This window comes from Falco biarmicus, chromosome 6 (assembly GCF_023638135.1).
Source record: "Falco biarmicus isolate bFalBia1 chromosome 6, bFalBia1.pri, whole genome shotgun sequence".
In the NCBI taxonomy this organism is placed as follows: Eukaryota; Metazoa; Chordata; class Aves; order Falconiformes; family Falconidae; genus Falco; species Falco biarmicus.
This window is the reverse complement of record NC_079293.1, coordinates 18,789,961-18,815,016: the sequence shown is the minus strand read 5'-3', so window position 1 is coordinate 18,815,016 and position 25,056 is coordinate 18,789,961. Positions and strand designations below refer to the sequence as shown.

Sequence of the window (25,056 nt, the reverse complement as noted above, 5' to 3'; positions counted from 1 at the left end):
GGATGAAGGATCCTAGCAAGAGTTATTTGCTGAAACATAAGAAGGAGTTTTATTAAGTCTAAATCTGTTTATTATCTGTAAATATTCTAACTTGTGAAAACAAGGGGTGAAAAAGTAATACATTAGTTATAGGGTCTTTCTTGTTGAACTGAAACGAAGGATATGCATTTGACATCTGGTTTAATGATCCCTGCTCTTGGAAACTCAAACTTTGACTAATATCTCAAAAGAACAGACTGATAACTGAAAGACTTTAAGTTTTTAAACTTTTAAATTAATCTCCTAATTTATGTAATTTGAATTGCAATCTTCATTTCTGCCTGAAACACATCTTTTAGGAGATAGATGAAAAATAGAAAGCAATCTCTGTTGGTAGCAAATTGTGCATCTATAATATTAGTTTCCAGAGTTTTGATATATTAAATCAAACTTAGAGTTGAATCTCTTCTTGAATTAATGTACAGTTATAATTGGGAATATGGTGACAAATGATACTGCTGTGTTACTAGTAATGACAGAAAAAAAGTTTAATTGACATCCAAGATGTATTTCTTCTGCTTTCAAAGCTAAGTCCAAGTTCAGAAATTGCACCCATTTTCACTTGGTTCTCAGGTAAAATCTGACTTATTTCAGGTAACTCTCAGCAAAAAATGGTCCAAAGTGATAAACCCCCCAGTATTTCTTCTGAAGTCTTGCAGGTCTCTCCTTAATCCAGACATTTTAGAACATTGCAGTAAGCAAGCAATGTTCTCCCTGAATGTGGCAGCTTTTATCTTAAGAGACTGCAGACATCTGCCACTGAGGCAAAAGGAGCAAAGGTCTCTTTGAAAGGCTACAGAATTTTGGAATCTAAAACTTACAGTTTGAAGAAGAGGATATGCCGCTAGCTAATAAAAAACACAACAAAAGATAGCCTTGACTTAAGAACACTCTTAACATAATCAAAATGCTAAACTGCCAGGCAGGAGGACAGAAGGAATACATCCCATGTGGCAGATGTTAGTTATGTCACTTAATGCACAGCTTAATGCACAACCATTTCTCGCTGGTGAAGAAGGTAGTCTAAGGATCTATATGGAAGATACTGGAATTACTGTCAGGGTCAGGCTTGACTGCTGGGTTTATTTTGGGATATTATAGGTAATATGGGCCTTGAAATATTTTAAGGTGATAAAAATATTTATAAAATTTCTGAAATTGTAGTTCTGGCAATAAACTAACCCAGTTGCTTCTTTAATCTAAAGCGAGGATTATTACATCCATGCCTTTCTCCAGTTGTTAGAATGAAGATGCAACATGAAAGTATAAATACATAGGAATCAAGTATTTTTTATTACTACATGCAAAAGTGTTTTCCATTGCCTTGTTACTTGTATTCTTATACTGGGAACTTCTGAAGGAAATCTTGGTGGGAAGGCAATGACAACATTCAGGTTTTTGCTAATTAAAATTGTCACCTGCCCTTTTAAAAATATTGTGATGCTCTTGGTTAGTTCACAGTTTCTATAGAGGTAGTGTTATTTACACATTTTCAGCTGAAAGTCTAAAGTATTCTTTAGAACATTGACAGGGTTTTGCTTAAATTTGGAAGATGCTTCTTTAGAAGCTTGACATTAGTAGCGTACTTAGTTATGAAGCCAAACCTAAACAATTGTGTTTTCTCAGTTTTCTAGAAGTCTGCTTCAGATGTTGTAAACTCTGCCATAACTTAAAAGATAGATTGCAAACTGGAAATGGAGAGGACAGTGATCAAGAGAAACCTAGGTGATAAGAGATGAGTAAGGACAACATAAAAAAAGGAAGGAAATAATCACTGGTTGATAAATGTGTTAATTGACACTGAAATGTAAGACCAAAAGCATAAGGCTAGAAAGAAGGAAAACCTGATTTTTAAAGTGAGCAATATAATTTGTATCTCTGTTCTGGCAGGAATATGACTTGCAGGGCAAAAGCAGAATTTGACCTAGGTAAAGATGGCCATCTGAATGGGATAGTCCTAGTTATGAAGACCTGTTGGCTGGACTCAGATGGGAGCTTTGATAGGTGTCATATGTCATCCTTAGGCACAGAAACCAGAGAGGTGCATTGTCCTAGGTTAAGACTGGCATGTGCTAGCTACCAAAACTAGTCAAAGAATGTTATGTGGATGTAGGATATCTGGGAATATATGGTGAAGACGTTGTGGTTACCCATGGACTGTCGGAATATTTTAGTATAGACAAGGTTATAGGCATGTACACAGGGCTGCACAGAAAGCCTGAGGCAAAGTATAGATTTCAGTTTGCAGGCTGGCCAGATTTGTTGGCTAAAGAAATTATGCTTGTTCTTGGTACAAAATGTACAGTCTGCTGTTCTCCTACAGTTCTCTTATTCTTTCTCCTACACTCTAAAATATCTGAGGAATGGAACATGATGTATTTAGCTGAATAATTATGCCAGATTGCAAAACTCAAAATGTTTCTTGGTTTTGTTGGTTTTTTTTGTGTGTGTGAGACAAAGTCAAGTTTGTAAAATGACAATTCTTCACACAAATGCTTTTGTTGGTAAAAATAAAAATAACATTACTTAATTGGAACAAGTGTAACTATTCTTCCAAATAGATAAAGTTGTATGAATATGACCCTGGCACTGTTAAACATTCAGTATTCTTGACATCTGGGAAAGATCAAGTTAAATGTTTAAAGACAGCTGCTTTTTAATGATTAGCACAGCAAAGAAAATGAGATCCTGTTTATCATCCTGCTCTCCTGTGAATGTGCAGAAGAAGCCAGCAGCCATTCAGCTTTACCTTTTTTGTTTGTTAGTAGCAGAGTGCCATAATAATTACTCTTTGTCGCCAGCATTCTTCTTGGCCCACACAGACCTACTCAGAAAATAGCTCATTAAAAGGACCTCTGAAAATCCTTGCTGAGAAGGGGAAAATATGACCTCTTCTTCAGTTTTATTACACACATTTCTTCCCTGTTTTTTTATGTTCATTTTTTACTTATCTCCCCACTGCGCTCTACACACTCCAGCCAGCGGCCTGGGGAAAGAGGCATCTGAATTATCAGCCCACTGAGTTTTATTAGCAGAGGACAGGTAAGAATGCTCATAGACTGGCTCATATTGATTATTAATTAAATCCCTTATGCAAATGACTGTAAAGGTTGGTGTGGCTTCTGATGGGAAGCCTATTGCTGATTATACATCATGAAATAATCAATTTCTTAATGACTGAAATAGCAACTGCCTCCTCCTATGTTTGATTAAAAACCTGAAAATTTAGTGTCTGATATTTCCAAAATACTCTGTGTATCCCTGATACACCATCAATGAGCACTTTGTTCCTTATGGAAAGGAGCTGAGGGATCTGGGCTAGCTGGTATTATAAGACTTTCACTGCTGTCTGCTGGAATGGCAGCAGGGAAGAATGACAGCAGATAAATTGGAAGTTCTCAGTCTGGTCATGTAAGAGTGGATAAAGACTGAGGTTTAATTTGTACTCTGTGAAATCTAAGAAAGCATCTCTCTTTTTTTTTTTTTAATACCTTTTTCTGATTGATCAAAAAACTCATAAATCCAGATGCCAGATGGATTCTTGGATCTTGAAAATTGATTTGAGAGTATGTCATGATCAATCAGATAGTTCTAAAGCATGAAAGATGTGCTATACATTGATATGTGAGTGCCATGTACATAATCTTCAAAAATTCAAGCTGTACAGCCTCTATGCGCTTCTTTATATCCTTTGGATCCCTGCTCCAAAAATATAGCTCTTTAGCAAGACAAATGATGAGATACAAGATGCAGCAGTTTGGGAAAGGAGGTATCTATTGAGAATGTCATCCTTCAGAGATTTAAAAGAAATAAACCCAAAAGTTTAATAGTAATAACAGAAGAATCTGAACACAGGAGACATCTTGATACAATCTGTGCTGCCAAGAGCAAAGCACATCAACCTTTTATCTCCCTGTCAGAGCAATTACACCAAACTCAGCCATAATGTTTTAACCCTGAAAATCCCTTACTTTCTATGATTTTCAAATATGAAAATATTTTTTTAACACCTAACTTGAAAAAGCTATCAAAAAATTAAATGTGCTTTAAACATTGTTTAGCTGAGAACAGACAGAAGTAATAAAAGAGGAAATAAGTGGAACAGGAAACCTTTAAAGGAACATAAAGCAGTCAAAATGAACGAGGAGACAGCTGTCAGTGGAAAGCATATACACATGGTATCTATAGGATGAGTGTGAGTAAGAGAATCTCTCTGCGTTTTGGTGTTTCAGTGAGAGTAGGTGGAGCTGGTTGGTTGAATCTGGGGGTAGCAGGTAATGGCAGGAGCTGTTAACCTGGGCAGAGAGAACAGGCACATTCAAGTCACCCAAAGGTAGCTGAAGTCTCTGGGTGGGAAGACACCTCCTGGTGTTTGAAACTGTCTTGTAGCCTCTTCTGGAAAGAGGCGGTTTTCTTTGCTGAAAGTGTTGTAGTGAGAATGAATTTGAGCCTGAACCTGTGGTCTTTCAGGTCTGAGAAAAAATTTTTTGAAGTGCTACAATACCAGGTGACCGTGTTATAAAGGGCCATAGTTGTTCACCTGTTACTGTCAGACTTGGATGATACAGGTGTTCACACTCTGTGTTGAAGTATTTTGAGTAGTCTTATACCTGGGGAAACAGAGAGAGACTGCTAGTGCTGCTGCGTATGCCAAAATACTGTTAAAGTGCTTTTGCTAACAGGTTTGTGGTGAAGCACTGAGAGCCCCAACATCCAGCACATCCTCGTCAGAGTCCATGAGGGATTTCACACGTGAACTGTTAACTAGAGCTGTTTAAAGCATAGCTCAGCTGCTAAAGTGAGGCTGTATAAGTCTTCCTTTCATTGTGTGTAAACAAAGCAGGAAGGCAGTTCTTCAAAAAATGAGCCGAAAAGCTGTGCAAGTGGGAAATGCTCAGTCTCATCTGTTGTGTCCAAATGACTACCGAGCCTCAAGGGTAAGGTGAAAGAGCAGATACCTATGCAACTGATGCAAGCTACAGAAACATGCACAGAGATGCAAAGATTTGTAGTTAATCTATCTGAAGTATTAACAGTCTAATCACAGAGTTACAAGGTTGTTAATTCCCTTTTGTCTGACGGGGTCAAGTTGGGGGAGGAACTCATCTCAACTAGTGTATATCAGAGCACTTTTTGTTGGCCAAGCTATTATCATCAGTAGAACAAGGCTGTTCTTACTAACAGTGGATAACTATTCAAATGGTGCGTTTAGTTACTCATGCAGGTTTCTTGTACAGTCATGCACTAACTCATAGCTACCAGCTGAAGCCACAGCTGGGAGGACAACCCTTTGTGCAGAAGCAGAAGGTTCTATCGTGATGCCTTTGGTTTCTAGGTGAGTGGTCAGAAAGTTGTTAGGGGCATCTTGTTTCTTTGTATGGATAATCTCAGTTTTTGTCCATGTATATCAGCTACAGGCTTCTTGGTTGGAGTTCAACTTGTTCACTACTGATGTCAGTATGTCCTGATGGTCTTGGGCAGGTTGGGCTGATGTTTGATATTTTGAATTTATAATTTCTTGCGTATGCAATGGACCACTAATCTTCTGAGTTTATCAGTTTAGAAAAATCTTTCATGCACTACCTCTCATACTTACTCTCTCTTCAGTTTACTATTTCCTCTTACCACCTCCTCATTGTACTGTTCACACAAGTGCACACAAGTTCACATGTACACGGGGCTTATATGTTGGTTACTAGTCCAGCTACAGTGAAAATAGTCCAATTATTACAGCTCATTCTCAATAATTAAACAGTTAGAACTGTCCTAGACAAACTTTCTCATTTCTACCACTTCTTTTTTATGCATTGTTATGGAAGCTGCCAGCATCTCCAGTTGTTTGCAGGCATATGTATGCCACACTTTTAGCCCACTTGAAGTTACTTTTCTACATTTGCAAACAGTTCGCTTGTTCTTTCTTCATTGGCCAGAAAATTCTATGGAATATCCAATTTCTATGGTGTTTGGTATGTTTTACACATGATGGATACTGGCTCTTTGCTTTCTTTGTTATCCTTAATACTAGCACAAAAGGTTGCATTCCTGCAGTGAGCAATAACTGATTATTAATGATTTGTGCTTGCAGCCCTAGGGGCCCTGTCCTATACTTACACTTTCAAGGCTTCTGCTGTTATCTTGTGCTTGTACTTTTAGAGGCATCTGTTAAAATCCCTTGGTTTTCTTCAACAGTCTTCAAGCTATGGTTTCCTGATGACATGACATGTTTTATTAGCACATGTATGTATCCTTTTTCTTGAGTCGCTCAGTAGTTAGTTTGCTGTACAAAAATAATGGTCCGTTAGAAGACACATGCAGGGATATGTATAGTCACAGATGTGATGCTGGGCACCACCTGCTCCCAAAAATGTATTGCTTGCAACAATAACATTGGTATGTTACCAAACTTGCTTTGCAATGCATCTTTGAAAGCAGAACTGCTGAGGTGCTCATCTGTGGTGGCAGCACCATGTGGGCTTCATCCTCCTGCAGTAGGGAGGGCAGGACCGGCAGTGCTTGGTGATGGTGAACCCTCATCACACATGAGGGTCAGCATCATGAGGAGGGAGTTGCTCTGGCTGAAATCCCGTGCTACTGTAGATGTGGAGTTCCTTGCTAGCATCATCCCACAAGACTGGTCTCTCAGCTCTGACAGATGTCAATAGGGATTTATTTCTATTCCCAGTGCTTGATTTGAAAATTACACCTGCTTAGTGATAGGTGCAGCTTTTGGGAAAAGAAAACGAGGGGAATTATGTCATTCACATTAGACTATGGTCCAAGACTGCTGTGAGGACGACAGCAGCATTCTATGACTCTCTTGCAGGGCTGAAATGGCAAGAAACTTTTACAGGAAAAAGAATGAGTTCAGGTTAACTTTAATTTCTCACTGAATAATTGAGATAGAGTTATTCAAAACAGGACTGGAAAACTCGGATCTGTTGTGCTTCACTGCTCTTATACTAATGTGACAAAGCAGTCTGCAGCCTTTGTGTTGGGCAGAAGTATCATGACATTGTACAAGCATATATTGTTTATACCAGTGTGTGTGAATGTGTATACACTAGTATGGATACTCTACATATGAACTTGTAAATCCTATGACCTTGCAAGGACCTAGGTTTAGGTGTAGATATTTTTATGTATCTATAGGCACCAGACTTGGTCTGAAGTCTCCCATTTCCCAGGGAGTCTTTTGAATGTTAATATTTGATGAGGACAACGTGCAAGCCAGGCAGCACCAGGATGATGGGTTTTTTTCATGTTCTTTTGCAGTCATCTTTCAGACTTTTTCAGTCTACTTTTGCAAGTCCTTGACTGCCTCCTATGCAAAAGCTGATGGCAAGCCTGGCCGTACCACAAAAAAACCCTGTGCAAAATCAGCAGCAATATTTGTGTGTCATTTCTGATCGATCCACACAGTAAAATGCATGCAGAACAGACAGAAGAAAACGGTGATTACCTGCTGAGGCAGTAGCTGGAGGCAGTCTGTTACAGCAGATGTTACACCAGAGGTGTTTTTAGCTTGGAAAATGTTGTTTCCTAGGAGGTTTAGGAGACTGGAGCAAATAAGGGCTTTAAGGGTGTCAGTGATCCTAAGATATGATTTAGCAACCTGGGTCACCTTAGGTTCTAATGTTTTCTGATCAGTTAGTCAAACTGCATTTAATGACATATTTTATACAGACATATATTTATAATGACATATATTATACAGAACAGGCAAGGTATTTTACTCTCCCTTTGCAAAGGAGGAAATGAAATGTTCTTTACTTACTTTTCACCATGTCTAGCTGCATATGTGTAGACCAGTATGAAAGAGCAATTACAGTTGTATAAAGTCTGCTGGGCTGAAGAGCTAATTAAAATTATTGTTGAAAAGAAACACTTCAGCTGAATGAGCTCTTGCATTTTGAATAATGGATTACAAATTTATACTATTATTCATTTGCTCCTTCTAGTGCTTGACACATTAATTTTCAAAAGGTATTTGTCTGCATGTGCATTTTAGTGTGTGCTGCTGTACTGAGAGAAGGAAAAGTGGTTTGCTGAAGGTGATACACTGGGCACATTGCAGGGCTTGGGGAAGTGTCTGGACCATGGCCGTCAGTGGGAATTTTAGCACAAACTTCAGCTGGGCTGTAATTTCATCTGGGGCTTTTGGAGTGGATTTAGCTTTTCCCCCTGAAGTTTCACAGATATAAAGTTGGTGTTCAGATGATCATGTGCTGCTCTATGTAAAAGTTTTTAGATAAGCTGGAGCTCATATTACATAATAATCAGCTAATCCATATTAGGTTACTGTGATAGCTATAATAAGCCATGATATGAAGACATGCTGAAAACTCTTACATCTCATTGACTGATAATTTAATCTGTACTAGACTACCCTTTTTCTCTGTCTCGAGGAGGAGACAACGTCTCTTTGTGGTTTAACTTTAGTATCAACACAGAAAAGGAGTTTAAGGAGAGGTGACACAACCCGGGCTGGGTGTTTGGATGGCCCCTCTCCCTGGTGGAGTGGGCAGTGTTAACTGTGCTCTCTGTCTGTTAGAGCTATATTTATCATGCAGGAATTGTGGGCATGTGAATTTGTGCTCTGACCAAAACAGCGCTTCAGTCAACACGGTTCTATGTCATGACACACATGCTTGTTATTTTGCTGTTATTTATTCATGTATTTCCTTTTCTGTCCTTTAAACAAATAAGCAAACAGCCTCAAAAGAAAGTACTTGGTATTTTGAGAGTGAGGTTTTCTCAGGATGTCGTTTTATTAGCAAAATTACTTACATTAGCAAATCAGTGGAAGAAGTGGTAATGCGAACCAACCGATTCAATTTCACTTTAGTGATCTGTATTCCAGAAGGAAATCCTGAGAAGCAATCACTGACAATGGGACCTCAATTTAAATTACAAAATAGACAGTATGCTGAATGCATATAGAGAATGCGAGAGATTAAATGGAAGTGTTCATTTGTCTTCATAAGGTAACCAAGACAATAAAAATGTGCTCTACAAGTAAGGACTGTGGAAGCTGTGGTAATGAAAACAATAATTAATATAATTTACATTACTGTCCCTGGGGCAGTTGTAAATTGATGGTATTAATTATGCAACAAACCTGTTTGTAAATTGATGACATAGGAAGTCATGGACGTCATCTAGAACAAGTTTCTCCTTTTGAAGCAATTTGGCCGCCAATGGACACAACTTTGAAGCCTATCACCCCCAATGGATATTCAAAGATTATTTATATTAAATTCTATAATTTATATTCTTCAAAGAACTAAGTAACATGAATGGATATAATTAAAAACAATCTATTATTGATTGTGTGTGAAGTTGCTTTTATAATATAAACCAGAATTCATTAGTATTTACTTGCATAGACGTCGCATAAGGTATTTTTCTGCCACCATAACTATTCATTCAAGTGGATTACAGCAGCAGAGAATACATAGCATTTAATGTCTTCTGCTGTTGCTATTGGTTATGGGGAAAATATGATAATCTGCAAGAAAGCTTCACAAATATATAAATATATATATATATGAATGTTAAAGTTATTTCTCTATTATTTACCTCTACAAGTCAGAGTGGCTATTAATAGATGCAATTAAATACCGAAAGTCCATCCTGTTAATTTCTTTCAGTTCTTCAAAGATAGAAAACTCAGCCAGAGATGTACAGTAAATGAGATAAGTATATGAGAAAAGGTGCAAATATCCTTTCTCTACCTTAAAAAAATAAAGTAATTGTCCCATCTGCTTCACATTGTCCAATTAAAATTTGAATTTTAACATGTCAAAGTATTTTTACATATTTTTTGAAAATTGTAAAATAAAACCAACCACTTGAAATGTATTTTTAAGCAAGAGTTTTTCCTCTTTTGTTTTCCCTAGTAGATACATTTGCATTTTCTGACCAGTCTTGTGATATTTGCTCATTGTCTAGGTTTCAGGGTTGGGGGGGGTGGGGGCAGCCTAGGTTGCATGACCAGTTTTACCTGCTAGAAATTCCTGTTTCGAACTTGCTATGAGTGAATCTAAGAGGAGTGCATTCCTGCACGCTGCCTCACACAGTAGCTGGCAACTTAAATCTTTCTGAAATACAGTAATTCTATTTGCTGGTTTATACTTCCTGAACTCTAGGAAAAAGAAAATGTACCAGGGGAATAGAAGTAAGGCCACGCTTTAATGGCTTCCTCCACCTGAAAGAATATTCTAGCTTACACGTCCTTGTATGTGTTTTCCAGTCTTAGTTTTAGCTTGCAAGTGATTTTGATGGTTATTTCCAGAATGTGTTTAGGCTAAATATAGCAAGGTTTTCTTCATGTATTCTTTAATTTTCCCACCAAAGCAATAAAATTGGAAGCACAGGGTAAGACGCAGTACAGACTTAGGTGCTGGCAAGATGTCCCCATTACTATGCAATCATCTGGAGCCTCATAACTTGGCTTTTTGTTTGTGTTTCCTTGTTACAAATATGAAGAAAAAGTACTGGGAGTTGAGCAATGCTACTACATTTGATAGGAATTTTCTATAAATCTGTTTGTGTGTGGGTTTCCTATTTGCACACTTCTCCTTTCATAAGAAGTATGTTGTGCTCTGACACAAGAATACCCACTGATAGAAACAACTGCTGTCGGGTGTCAAACAAGAGCATGACAAGAACTGAGTTAGAGGGGGGAAATGTTAGTAAAGATGACTGAAGCAGCCAGAGTGACTAGCTGCATTTTTCTCATTGGAGATAGAAGATGAAAGCATAGCTACAGATCTGCAGGAAAGCAAAGGCCATCTCAAGCTGATTTCAGTGGAGACCCCAGGTGCTGTTTAAGGCTGTAACGGCTAGTGCCAGCTGTACAGAAATCACTACTGCTGATATGATGGGTGCTCCTGCCTGTGTGCAGGTAATTCTGCTTCTTGAGGAGCACCTTTGGGTACAGCAGGTGCTTGGGTGGAGGCTGCATCCCTGGCTGTGTTGCAGGGACTGGTGGCTTCTCATTAGTATGTCCTTGAGTACAGGTGTTACTCTGCTGACTTACATCAGGAACAAGGACTAAGCACCTAATGTGCCAGCTATTGATATTTAAAAAATTTGTTCCTGATTTATGAAAAGCAATGATTGGATTCAGGCATGGTGGCTGCAAGGACAGAGCTATGTTGTTTCTCCCTCACATAAAATAACATCCAGAGCTCCTGCTGTGGTGGAGCATTTAGCAGTCACTCTTTTGCTACTGATTCAGGCCATGCATCATGTACTCTGGTGCTTGGCCACTCATGTGAAGTGGAGGGGGGAAAGTAGGAGACCACCTTGTCCCTGTATCCTTGCAATGCACACCTCTAACCGGGTAGCGAGCCTGCGGTGTAACATAACCTACTCTTGTGAGTTTGTGAGTATAAAGGCCTGATTTCAGAACTGAGATGCCTGCCATTTATTCAGATTTTTCACTTTCAAACACCAAAACACCTTGTTCTTTCAGAATTGGAGGCAGGCACATGGAAGATTATTGTGGGTGTGTCCGAGAGAGCAGAGTTCTAAATTATAGAGAAAAGAGCAGTTGGCAATGTTTGTATAAATAAACTGCTTCTGTTTTGCCCAAGCCCTCCAGAAGACTTCTTTTAGTGGAAGTAATTAATATTTGCTTAGATTTTTTTAAAACTGGAAACCTGTGTCTATCGTTTTTAATATTCCAGCTATGAGACGTTCGAGTCCTGTGAATGTATTCCATAGTTCCACTCTGTTCTGTAATTGCTATTTACTTATGGATGCAAATTACAAGGAAGCATAATGAGAGCCATAGCTTTCCAATTTGTTTCACTTTAAACAAGCAAACCAAAAAAAAGAGCCAAAGCAGCAGTCCTGTTTTTCTGTATGATTCAATATAGTTCAAGGTTCTGCATATTAGAGCTCATTGAAAACACAATTAACTGTCATAAACTTTAAATCCAATGGTAAAACAAGGGGAAAATCTATACATTCCACAGTTTTGAATCAGAAAGAACGGGTTTCTACACCAACTAGTAGTGGGAAAGTCAGCATGTCAGGTTCGCTGGTTTAGGATGTGGTTCCCTCCATTTACCTTGTCAAGGCCTCCGCAGTTCCTCTGCCTGGTATCTGGAAAAGCAACTGAGAGTTTTACCATGGTGTAGACTTCTTTTTCCTGTCCAGTATCCCCTGTGAAGGAGATGGAAGTGATAGGAGAGCACTGTGATAAAACTGAATGCTCAGGTGAAATTGCCTTCTGTTAGTCTCTCTTCTCGTCAGTGTCTTCAGGCCCTATGTACAGAGTCCTAGAGAGAATGCAAGGTGGGGAGGGAGACATAAGCAGACAGACACAAAATTAAATGGTGTATGTGGCTGAATGGCCCAAAGAAAATGGGAGAAGATCCTTTCCTTGTATCAGAATTCATCCCAGATATTCAGAATTATCTGCATTTGCATTAGAAAATGTAAACATGTTTTGCTTTCCTTTTGCAGAGTGAAGGTTTTTCTGATTTCAGTGGTTAAGTGAATACTCTAGTGGTTAAGTGAATAATATGTCCAGATGCAGTGGTATAATTACATTGTTGTTCTACTAAAGCGGAGTTAAACAAAGATAAATACAACCTTGAAATGAATTGAATATGGTTTTCTTATTCTAGTATGGAAAATTGAAAGAATAACAGCATTATTGAACAAATTTTCTCCTGTCTACTGTTGCCACACCACTAGAATGTATAGGATGTTGATGGGTATAATCAAGGCAATATTCTGTCTGTTAAAGAAGTCCTTCATATACAATGACTCAATAAAAATAACCGATCATTTTTAATTAATTATACATGGTAATTAAATTAATTAATAATAAGTTTGTAAGTTACATAGATTAATTAATTCACGCTATTTCAACTCTGACAAAAATAATTTTATTTGGAGAAAAAAGTTGAACTAATTATGTGTTTTTGTAGGTTACTTCTCAAGAACCTGGCACCAAACCATTGACCTTCACATTTGTACCATCTATTGGACGACTTCCAACTCATTTTGAGGTTGGGGATGTCTCTAAGTTCCTTGTGACAATTCCAGAGGAACCAAAGGAACTGAGCAATCAAGAAATTATAAATAAGGTAGATTTTTGTTTGCACTAATTTTCCCACTTTTTCAAAAGATACATAAAATTTTATCCTGAGCATCGCTGAACTGAAGCTCTTTCCCTTGAACTGTTTCTTGGCTTGTGCTTGGTTTTAATTACCGAGCTTACCAGAGAAGCAGAATTGTTGCACAAGAGAAGGCTGGTATCTGCTCAACAGCTTGTTTTGCCTTTGGCAGAGTTTACATTGGAAGGAAACCCTTGCCCATCTTGATACTGTCCTCTGTCAGTCATGCAAGACTATATTCTTGGCAAACAAGGGGAGATTCCTTCCTTATCTTCGTGGGAGCAAGGGTGGTGTGCGAGGAGTGTTACCACACTGGGATCGACCGAGAGCTGGTCACTGTATCCTGGTTCCAGCAAATGCCAGTGCTGTGGCTTCCAGCAAAGCTGCCAATCCCTTTCATAGCTGTAATAATGCATCAAAGTGGAAGCTTGCTTTTTGTTTTTGAAAGCTTGCCCCCGTGATCTATGACGGTGAAGCCAGCAGCACAACATTCCTGGTTCTCCTTTGTTTAGCCAGCCCACAGTGTTTGTTATTCCTTTCCTGCCTCACAGCACTTAACGGCCTCTTATTTTATTTTATGCTGCTTGAAAGGCAACAGCAACCCTCAGGTTAATATTAGTGATTATGGTGATTCTGCTGTTGTGTAACAGCTCCTTCCCTGGGACATTGCTGGGGATGCAGTTCTGGGTGCTCCTCCACTAATAAACTTTTCACAGTAGTTCACTGCCTTCTGACCTGAATGAGCTCTAGCATTTTCAGTGTCCTATCTGTCTAAAAAGGGGTTAGATCTGGGCAAAGAATGGATGTGTTTGAAGAGATATGCACTGGAATATTATCCTCAGGATGTTTAACTCATAAGTTACATTTCCAGCCACTCAGTATTGGGTTTTCTGTAACATGAGTAAAGCAGAATCATGTCTTCCTGATGTCTGTCTCACTTTGTTTCTTTGTAGGCAGACAAAACTTTTTTGGCAGGTGATGCAGTTCTGAGGCCTTCATAGCACTGATTATTCTCTTTTCTAAAATGTCTAGAACCTGAACAATATTTAAAAAAAATGACCAACATCAGATAATGAAAATAACACTTCCAAAGTCATGCTGCTGGTGTTCCCCCTTTATGGTCCAAATTTTTTTTTAAAGAACTGAGCTCTAGGGACTCATAGAGCTACAGGGGAAGTGGAAATTTGTAATTACTGTATTCCTCATGCAGGATTCAAGTATGAGCCCCATCTACAGGCCTTCTCTTGCAGTATGCAGTATTTCTGTTTTTTTTACTTGATTCTTCCTTAAGAGAAATATGATTTACCATAGCAGTTTCAATATTGAATCATTTGGTGATGTGCATGTCGTATGCTCAGCTTGAACTGCTCCTGCTGTCATCCAAAGCATGCTTGAGAAGTCACATACTGGAAGTAGAAGCTGCAGAAAATATGAAGAACAATTGTGGTTTGTGCCGAGAAGCGTGAACATACAGTAAAGCTCTCTGACCTCAGATCCTTTGTCTGCTCTCTTCAGAGAATGCCCTGGCTTAAAGGCCTTTGTTTCTTCATTAATATGTATAGGTTTTGTCCCAGATTTGTCTGTCGGACTGCTCTGAGGAGCATTGTCTGCTCACATGGATGCCGCAGTTGGGGTGCCTTCCCATCATGTCTGGCATAGTCTGGTCTGACAGCTCATTCGGCTTGACTGCACCCTCCTTTTTGGTTCCTGTGCCAGCTCTGGGCTCGGGTCATCATTATGCTCAGAGTCCCCTGTTGCTCTGCGAGCCACCGGGAAGGCAGCCCCCACAGCATCTGCTGGGGACTGGAAGCGGGGGCTCCCTGGGGAGCTGGTTTCTGCTTGGTGCTCATGCCCAAATTCTTCATTTACCCTCTATGCTTTTGGTAGTGCAGTGCCAGCCTCCGCTGCGAGCCAAAGTTTCTTTGCATTTTGGGGAACACAAATAAAATGCAGCTAACTTGGGTCTTTGTCCTTGTATCTTTTGCAGTCTAACGTAGTATCTGATGAGCTGGCCTTAAAGCGTGGAGCCAGACAAGACTGTGTCCCCACCATCTCCACAAACAGCACCCAAACGGCTTTCCAGTCCCCAGGGTGTAACTCAAGCAAACAAGAAATGCAGGAGAATGACCTTTTTAAGGCTGAGTTTATCCTGATTACGGACTCTGGTGATGAAGATGAAGTAGCTGCTGCTTCGAACAACGTTCATCGGCCTTCCAATGGCTATGGTCCCATCAGTGCTCAGCTGCTGGCCACGTCCCACATTTCCCCTGGCATCGGGGCAGGGAAACCTCCTGGCGATGGTCAAGTTCCAGGTGCTACACTTTCCCACAGCACTGCTGATCTGCAAAAACATCAGGTAATGTGCTCTTTAAACTCTGGAACTAGCCTTTGCTTTCTGAAGCTTTTAGGACATGGACGTTGAGCCTGTTTGTAAAGCAGCTTGGCCAATTTATTCTTTCATTAGCATTTTTTTTGGCTATGCCTGTAATGTTTGGACTTTAAGGAGCTGTCCCATCTCTTCTGACTTGCTGCCTCTCCCTGTGGCTCTGGTGTACACATGGAGCAGGTAAAGCAGATCTATTGTTCTTTCCATTAAGAGCAACTCATCATGACAGCAAGTTAATCAGAAGGTGTTAGATTCCTAGCTAACCTAAATTGGCTAAGGTCGTTGAAATCAATAAAGCTTGTAGATCATTTGAATTATTAACATCTGACTTCCCAGGCCTAGGGTTTTTTTCTAAGCACCCTCTGCAGCTTTTTATGCAAGAGAAAGATGCTGTAAAAATCCTACTCTTCTGATTGTTAGTTAGCACTGATTTTGCACAGATGTAACAAAGTACTGAAGATAGAAGGCCTATTTTATGTTGATATGTATATAGATCAAATAATTTATTGATTTATTAAAATTTTAAATTGTCATTGCGACAATTCAAAAAAGGTTCTTTGATAAGTTTCATTTTAAAAATCCATCAATCTGATTTACTGCACGAAATATTAATGCCTCCTATCTTGGAAAGAGCACTGATAGTTTTCAAGGGTGTACATAAAGTGGGAAGCTTTACCTTTAGTACAATAGCAACATACTTCTCACATGGAATAAATCAAATTTTCTTTGACTGCGACAGTGTTCCTATCAGTTGAAAAAGCAATTCTTCATCAATACTTCTAAAAAAAAGTTAAGTGTGGCTACTTGGTCTCTGAAAATGAATAGAACTTCCTATCTTGTGTTGAAATGCTTGTGCTACTCAATTTTTCATCATATTCAGAGTCAGTTTTTGATTGAGAAAATTATGAATAAGAAATCCACTCTGCTTTGGGATTCACAGCATTAAGAAACACTCATTTTTTTCTGAGAAACTCTCAGTGAAGCTGGTGAGAATTCTACCTGAGGAAGGTGTAAAGTCATAGGTAAATCTTTGCAGAGGAAGCAGCCTGTAAAAGAATAATTGTCTCAGGAAAAAAACAAATTTAGTTCAGCAATACTCTGCCGGGCTTACTTGGGTGGTGTCTTTAAAAGCTACTACAGAAATGGGGCAGAATTTTTGTAAGACTACAGAAAAAATCATATGCTGTGGTTTTCTTAAGCTTTTGATGACAAGTAAACAGGGATTTGTCTGGCAAAGTAACAGAAAATGCAAATTGCACAGAACAAGGAATCAAAGCCTAACTTTACTAACAATTCACCTGAATGTGAGGAGAGGTAGTGTGTAATATGGGCAATGCATATCTCTTCAATATTCTTAGGTCACAAGTTTTCAAGACTGTAAGTACTTCCACAGTCTTCACAATCTGAATCTCTCCAGCTATCTCTGTCGCTTCATAAGAAAAGGTTGTTTTTACCAGGCTATTTTTCACTGATGTTCTGATTCTTCTTCAGTGTTGCCTTAGGCTTTGCTCTTTCTGGTTTACTATCTAATGAAGTATCATCAGCTCAGAAATGAAGGAAAATTATGAAAACATTAGATAGATGTATTATTTATCTCTTGGTAGATTTCCTTTGTACAAAGGATTCTGTATAGGGGCTACCATGTCAGTTCTTGGATTATAATGGCAGTATCATGTAACACCTAAGAATTATTACATACAACATTATGTTAATTTAAAAGTATAACTAGACTATGGGTTTCCTGTCAGAGGTGGAAAAAACAAAGACTGGTATTGGGGACCATTGTGATGTACAGGGGATCACTCTAACTGTACCAGAGGGCTCCTACAGCTTCATTAATTTCTAACTTCATTTTAATGAAAGAAAAAAAGAAAGTATTTTCTTAAAAATGGAAGCTTCTGTTGTTCTTTGAAGCATAAACATCCTGACTGATGTTGGAAAATGCCATACTATATTCAAAGTCTGAAAAAATAATCAGTTAAAAAAACATCACCAGTTATTCTGGTCATATTTGGAACTTTTTGGTGATAATTTGCTGTTTAGGTATTGTGCCCCCTTTTTTTTTTTTAATGTTAAAGAGCATCTAGTTATGCAAGAGAGAGGCAGAGTGGCTCCTGCCCTTGGGAGTTTACCCTTTGGGATGAAGGGGATGTCTGCTTCCCTGAATGAACTCACCTTGGAGACACTTCCTGGCTCACTCCAGTGGATCAGTAGCCAGAAGGCTTTTTTAGCTAGTTCACTTGATATTCCTCTGTCCAGTGCGTGTCATCTGGCTTGGCTTTTCCAGACAAATCAGTCAAAAGTCCCTACAAACTCCTGCGATTGCCAGGAAGAATGCACCTTCCCTGTTCGGAGAAACCAGAGTGTTCTAAATGGCATCTATACGAATAGGGTCTCAGCTCACAGTCTGATTTACTGTGCTGTCTCCAGAGAGTTTGTCAAGTTTTCCACAGTCTTCAGTGCTTTTTTCTAACATTCTGGTTCTCAGGTTGCAGGCTTGGTAGGGGATTTACTTTTTCCTATCTATAACCAAATTCTCCTGAGATCAAAGCATGGTTAACTGGTCCCAGGACCAGGTCTACATCAAACCATACTTTCTCTCAGACATGATTTTTGCCATTCGGGCTCTCAGCTGGTCACACTCTCCCTTTTTCTGTTTGCCCAGCACACCTCTCAGGGCATTGCTGCTATAAGTAACCACAGTGTTTGTGCCCTTCCGAAACAATGTACTCTCACCAGGAAGACCACGTGCCTTGTGTCCAGCTCAGCTCTGCCATTTCAAATGTGCTGAAGGTTAACTGGTTAAGGCCCAGTACTAAGTCTATGACCTCTTTGATATTTCTGGGATCATCATCTACAAGGCATTAAGATCATCTTCAAGTTCCTTGATTGCTTTGTGCTAAGGTAACCTTGCCACCTGTTTCAACTTTCTTTATATGTTTTTGGGAAATGTGCATCTATCTGAGGTCCTGAGAAGAGAAAAAGGCTTGTAGTTGAATCAGAGACCTACTGTGTTCCTACAGAAACACAGATCTACTTCAGTCACTCGCTTCCTCTGCACTGATCCAGTACTACTACAGAAGCATTTTAAACCAGTGGAGAAACTGAACAGGAAAAAAAGGCAAAACAAATTCCACTGATCAAAGAAAGTTGTTATATCTCATCTACTGGCCCTGGTGAGGCTGCACCTGTAAAACCATGCTCAGTTTGATGGTTACTCATGCCCAAATTCAAGCGAGATGTGAAGAAGGGAATGGGGGTCCAGCCACTGTAAATGTGGCTAGGGCACATGTGAGCTGAGGCTGAGAGCGCTGGCTTTGCTGACTCCAGCAAAGCAGCAGACACGGAAGCATCTAGGAACAGCCCACAACTACTTGAAGGGCAGTTACAGGGATGACAGAGCCAAACTCTTCTCTGCAGTGGCAGGCAAGACAGCAATGGCCACAAATTGAAGCATGGGAGGTCCCACCTGGACATCTGGAGAAGCTTCCTCAACTGGGAGGTGGTGCTGCACTGACACAGGCCGCCCAGGGGATGCTGGAGCTGCTTCCATTAGGGCTTTAGAGACTTGGTGAGGCAGGCCACAGCTGACCTGACCTGCTGGTGTTGGTGAGAGCCCTGCTTTGAGTAGGAGGCTGGACTAGATGACCTCGAGAAATTACTTCCAACCAACTTTGATTATGATTCTTCCATCCTGTAAATAAGAGAGTAATCATCTATAGTTGTGGTTAATACTGTAACACAATAGCAAAATCTTTTCCAGAAAACTTGAATAATGGCTCAATTAGCTCAGCACTTAATGTTCAGTGCTGTTCAAACTGGAAGATGACTACTGCAACATGTCTTTATTAAACTTACATGAGCATATTTATCATCTGCTACTATGAACAATTTCCTAGCTGCTTATAAATCTTTCTTATGAAGTTTTAACTAATTAGAAGTCATTGCACATCCTGCTCTTTCATTATGGAGTTTCATGTTTGTTCCTCATTTTCTTTTAATCTATTGTCTTTGTAAGGGAAATTTATCTATTCTGTTTTTAAATATAGAGGTTTCATTCCCCAGTTCTCTTTTGGTAGTTGATCAACTTCCGGAACTCATTATTAATTTCAGCAGGCTGCTCCAAATTATCAGATGTATCACCATGCTGCTTTTTAACTTGTTAAATAATTTTATGTTTCATGACACATTTAATAATATTTTCCATAATTTTAAAATATTAATAAGTTATTATTAATTTCCATTATTTTTCTTATTCTTAATTAGCAGCTTTTCCAACAGGAGTCATAATTTCTTGATACAATAAAACATATGCTACAATGATATTACAGATATACATCTTTATATTCTAATATTTGCCCTGTATACATCCGTTGGCTTTCTATGTGTTGAGGTATATAAAATAAGGGGAAGATATTTGGTGTTTATTTCTATAAATCAAGGCATTGCCTTGATTTTTCTGCAGTTATACAGAAAGTATCTTCAGTTTACAAGGCTTGCAATTTACATGGTATCATTTAGCAGGAAGAGCTCACTGATTTTAAGTTATAAGGCCTAATAGGGGTCTGATGTGCATATTTAGCCTTTAAGGTGTAGTTTAGCCCTAAAAACCCTCTTCTGTCAAGCTTCTTTCAGCATGTGCTCTCACTTGAAAGTTATTTCATTTGTTCTTTTTTTTTGTTTTGTGATGTATCAATACTATATGATATAATAATAATAAAAACAATAATATTAATAACAATAATTATAATTATTCTCTCTTATGGGGAATAAATTTGTATTTAAAGATATAATTCGTAAGCTGAGCCACAGTCATGCACAAGGCATGTATGTAGAAATTGGATGGTATAATTGTCTTTTATAGAATTGCATAATCTTTTCAGGGTATCAAACATAAGTAGATAAATAAGTGTTCTTATATTTGTATGAAGTTTGTAGGGATAAGTCAATTTCCCTGCTTTCAAATTGCTCAGTCAAAAGTTAGGTGATAATTTATAGCCTTTTTTTTTACAGTTGACTTAGATCACTATTTCATACTGATATGTTTTATTCATACTGTGTACACCCCAGTTTTTAATGTCAGCATTATAATAACTTGGAAGACTTTGAGATAATTTCTTTCTTTAGAAGCATAAAACTGTATAAAAAGTTGATAATATACTTGTATGCTCTAATTAGTTTTGAGAAATCCTAATTTGAATAGACCTAAGAAAAAAGGTGCTCAAGAAATAACTCATTACTGTTTTATTAGTGTATTGTAAGACTATGGAGATGGGGATAAGGACTTTTACACGCCTGCAAACTGTAAAATGCACTGCTCTCTGAATTACAAGAAAAGTGAAAAACAAACTGGATGCCTGATTTAAGTAGTTGTGAGCAAATTTCTTGTTCTGATATCACAGTGCTGCAGAAGGTGTTTACTGAATGGGAAAACGAGTACTTGAATTTCATTTACAGAAAGGCTACTTTCCACTGAACTGGTAAAGTGAGATGGGACAATATCGCAATTTTCTCACTTTCTGTTGTGTTTATACAATGTGAATAGCATCACATGATTCTGGATACTGATGACACAACTGTCTTGGGGTTTAACTAAAATGAAAAATACAGTAGCCTTGAACCTTGTTATGTCAACAAAATTGAGGTCTAATATAAATGAAGTATCATCTAACTTATCTGCACTCAGTCCCCTCCCTTATCCCTGAGTTTAAGACAGCCCTGTGCTTTTAACCAACAGAGCAGAACTAATGGAAGCACTATATGCATGACCACAGGACTGAAATGTGGGGTGCTTGACAGTTCCACAGGTTCCACCTGTATTAATGTTTTTGTTTTTCTTTTTTCTCCAGTTAATTTCCACTCTTTCCATCTCTGATCATCTTTCCTCTAAACCACCTGCTGTCCACTTAATTTCTCCAATTAATCAGAAAGTAGCGTGTGGTGCCATGGTTAACCTGAATCAAGCCTCTTCGCTGGAAGACTCCTGTAACAACTGGCAGTCAGCAACTGGGTTTTCTAAGCAAGATTCCTCTCTCTACTTTCAGTCTGCTTTCCATAGTTCACCTCCCTCCATGTCTAAAGCATCCAGTTTTTACTCCACTCCTCAGCTGTATGATAACCTACAAGTTACACCAAGTGTCTATACCCCTGGCTGTGTTTGCAAAATGGGACACTTCACCACATCCTCTGTTCCAGCAAAGAGCCCAAGCCTTTCCCCTAATCCTTCACATTCAACTGAAATTCAAGGATCTTCATCTCAGTCTTCATCCCTCAGTTCTTCCAAAAGATTGAATGCTTTATCTCTTGTCCCTGTACATATAACAACACATTCATTATCTCCTAGCCCTAAACCTTTGTCTCCACCCTCTCTTTATGGTTCCTCTTCCACCATATGTAGTATAAACGAGCCTTGCACACAAATGTCATCTAGAGGAAATTTAGTGAAGGCAGGAGTCGTATCCCCTCTGCCAAGCAGACTGACCCTCTTAACTGCTATTCTGAGATCAGGCTCTTCTCAGCGGAGACCGCTTTCACCTGCATCTTGTCCCACATTTTCTCCTAGCTCCCTTGGTTCCTCCACACTAGCAATAGATCAAAAGTCCAAAACAACTCCCCCAACCCCCAAGAAATCTGTTTCAAGCCTTCCTATAAGGCCAGATTCTCCTAGCAGAGAGAAATGTTGGCTTTCAGGATGGGCTCAGCACCTGCCTTTACCCTCCAAGCCTCATTCCACCCCTCAGTCGAGGTCCCTTTCTCCTAAAAAGCACCTTCCAGTCAGAGCGCTTCCTCCAGACCCCCGAAGTCCTCCATTATCCCCCATCTCCTCTCATAGAAAATCCATTGTCTCTCCAGGTTTGCAGTCTACAATGCCTCCTCCTTGTTCCCCATCACACTCTTCCCTTGCAACCCCTCCCTCTCCTTCTCCAGAAGGGCTGCGATATGCTGGCTCCAGGTCCTGGGCACCTCAGAAGTCTCAGAGAGTACACACTTACTCACCCATCTTCACCTGCCGGTCATATCCTTTGCTTTCTTCTACCAGTCTTAGTGGCCTATTCTCCCCCACACTAGAAAAACACTCATCTCCTTCCCCAAGTCTTTTGCATTCAGCTTCTAGGTCTAAATCAGAATCACCCCAAACCTCTGTTCGGGAGTTGAGTCCCTCTTCCCCTAACCCTTCAAGTGTCTCAGAGCAGTGGTCTCTCTCATGGCCTTGTTCTACTCCACCAGTTCCACAAACTGGTAATATTAATTCCCATCCACTGAAGCTTAATCCTTCATTGGTGAACACAAATTATAGGTCTAATTCCTCCTCTCCAAGACCTGAGCAGTCTACCACCTCACCGGTATTAAAGTACAGGTCTCCTGTCTCAGACAAGTCACCAGGCACACTGCCATCAAGACCCAGAGAGCTGACTTCACCACAGTCTTTTTCGTTGCCTCCTGACCATGAAAACATCAAACCCAAGGTACTCTTGGTGCATGCCTATTTTCTAATAGTTCTTTGTCCCTGTAGCAAAAATCACACCCAAATTGCACAATGCTAATAAAATAAATGAGCTGTGGAAAAAAATGTTTAAAAAGGAAAGATTTTGTATTGATAGTGAAGATAGCAAAGACTAAATCCTGCCATATCACATTGCTAGGAATGTGTTCTGAACTATGGGGAAGATGTAGGAATCCTTTAGCATAAAACCAAAATGCTTTATTCATGAGTGGGAGGAGATACTACTGAAGATGCATTTGTGCCCAGTGGTTCTGATATACATTTGATGCACTTTTTTTTGAAGCTCACCTAAAACACCAGTGTGTCAAAAATAAACCATAAAACATGTTCTATACACCCCAAGCTCATGTAAATCCACACGTATGCCCACCAAAAGTAACAGAAGTATGGTGATCTTGGGTGCAGGGCTGAGCTAGAAGCAACTTAATCTTTGATGTGAACTGGCTGTTCCAGTGACAACTGATTCCCAAGCACCTCGTTCCACCTGTCCTCCCCACTCCCTGGGACACTGTACTCAGCCCAGCCACACTGGGACCAGCCCAGAGGCATGGCTGAACTCAGCCTGAACACGGACTTTGGGGCCAAAAGTCAGAGATGGAAGACAGACAGTCTCCTGCTTCTTCCCTTCCTTTGGTATTTCTCTGCTCTTGTGCTAGACAGAGGATGCTTCCTACAACATGAGTTACAGCAAATATGAAAGTCTTACACTCGAGGGATCAGCCACACTCCTGCTGTTTGCCATCCACCCAAACGGGGAGCCCCAGCAGAGTGAGAATAAGCAATGATGGCAATTGCTGCAGGAGGTCTTGGGAAACAGTCGTACTTTATACCTTAAGATAAATATCAAGAACGGGAAAGGAAAGTTGATAAAAAAAAAAACAAAAAACCAAAAAAACCAACAGGTAGGTGAAAATAAAAGGAACTGCTATGCAAAAAGGAAGAGCTGGTAGCAGAAGACATCAGAGCTGCAGAAGGCTTTCCAGCCTCTTTCATGTCTGCACTCTGTGCTTCCTTTGTGCCTCCTCTTGCTGGTGTCTGAGCTCTGCCCATCAGAAAAAGGCTATCATAGTTTGTTGATTTATTTGTTCGCAGCACAAAGTTACAGCCTAGTCTGCCAGATCAAGTTGTGTCAGATATGTTCCTAACAGCTTGGCCATGGCAGGGATGACTGGAACTGCTTTGAAAATTGTTAATTGAAAATGAGAGGTTTAAATCAGCACAAAGTAGCAATTGTCATGAATCGTTCTTTTAAAAACTGAATGATCCAAGAGGAACCATTGTGCCAATCACAGCTGTACAGTGTCATTACACCCTGTCAGCATTACTTAATGAAACAAAAAGAGAAATGAAATTGTAGAAATTCCAAGAAAAAAAGCCCCTGAGACAAAATTTGAAGGCATGACTGAGCCTGCAGATCGCAAAGCAGTTGCGGTTTCTGCGAGTCAGTGCAATGAGCCCTGTGAGAGTCTCTGGCAGTAAGGAAATTGCCTACTTGTGACACAGAGCTATTGCCTGAGTTTATATTTGCAGAGGTTATTACACCCTTTCTGTCTTCCCTACTGTCCCTTTTCCTTCTAATTCTGCTTTACTGTGTTGTATGCTGACACTTTGGAAACTGCCCCACCACCCCATGGTACCAGGATCTCTGATGACACTCCAGCCTCAGCTCTCAGTATATTTCCAGAGAAAAAAGGAAAAGATGGAGGGGAGACAACATTAACATCCTAAGCAGCACTTAAGGGTCTTTATCGGCAAAACTTTAGAACTAGACAAAAAGTAGGTTGCTCCATTTGATGACTGTTGATGCATGACAGAAATTTTGCATGTATGAATATGCTAAGTGAATATCAAGGGGAAAGCACAACGTCTAGAAGTGCTTGACTTTGATATGTGTAATTTTTCAACCTTAATGCTGCTTCAACAGTGGTTGATGTTAAGACACGTATTAAACCAACACCTATTAAACCAGGATTTTGACATTAGATATACAT

At 39.5% G+C, this 25,056-nt stretch overlaps 1 protein-coding gene across 1 annotated transcript in view; it reads left to right on the top strand.

The window, feature by feature from the left end:
• Positions 1-23,850, top strand: part of MLIP (muscular LMNA interacting protein) — a 58,123-nt gene extending 34,273 nt beyond the window's left edge. The window contains exons 2-5 of the mRNA XM_056343568.1: positions 12,987-13,145; positions 15,163-15,531; positions 21,411-23,027; positions 23,722-23,850. Of these exons, the coding sequence (XP_056199543.1) occupies positions 12,987-13,145; positions 15,163-15,531; positions 21,411-23,027; positions 23,722-23,850 (2,274 nt within the window). The remainder of the gene's footprint in view (positions 1-12,986; positions 13,146-15,162; positions 15,532-21,410; positions 23,028-23,721) is intronic.
• Positions 23,851-25,056: the final 1,206 nt, after the last annotated feature.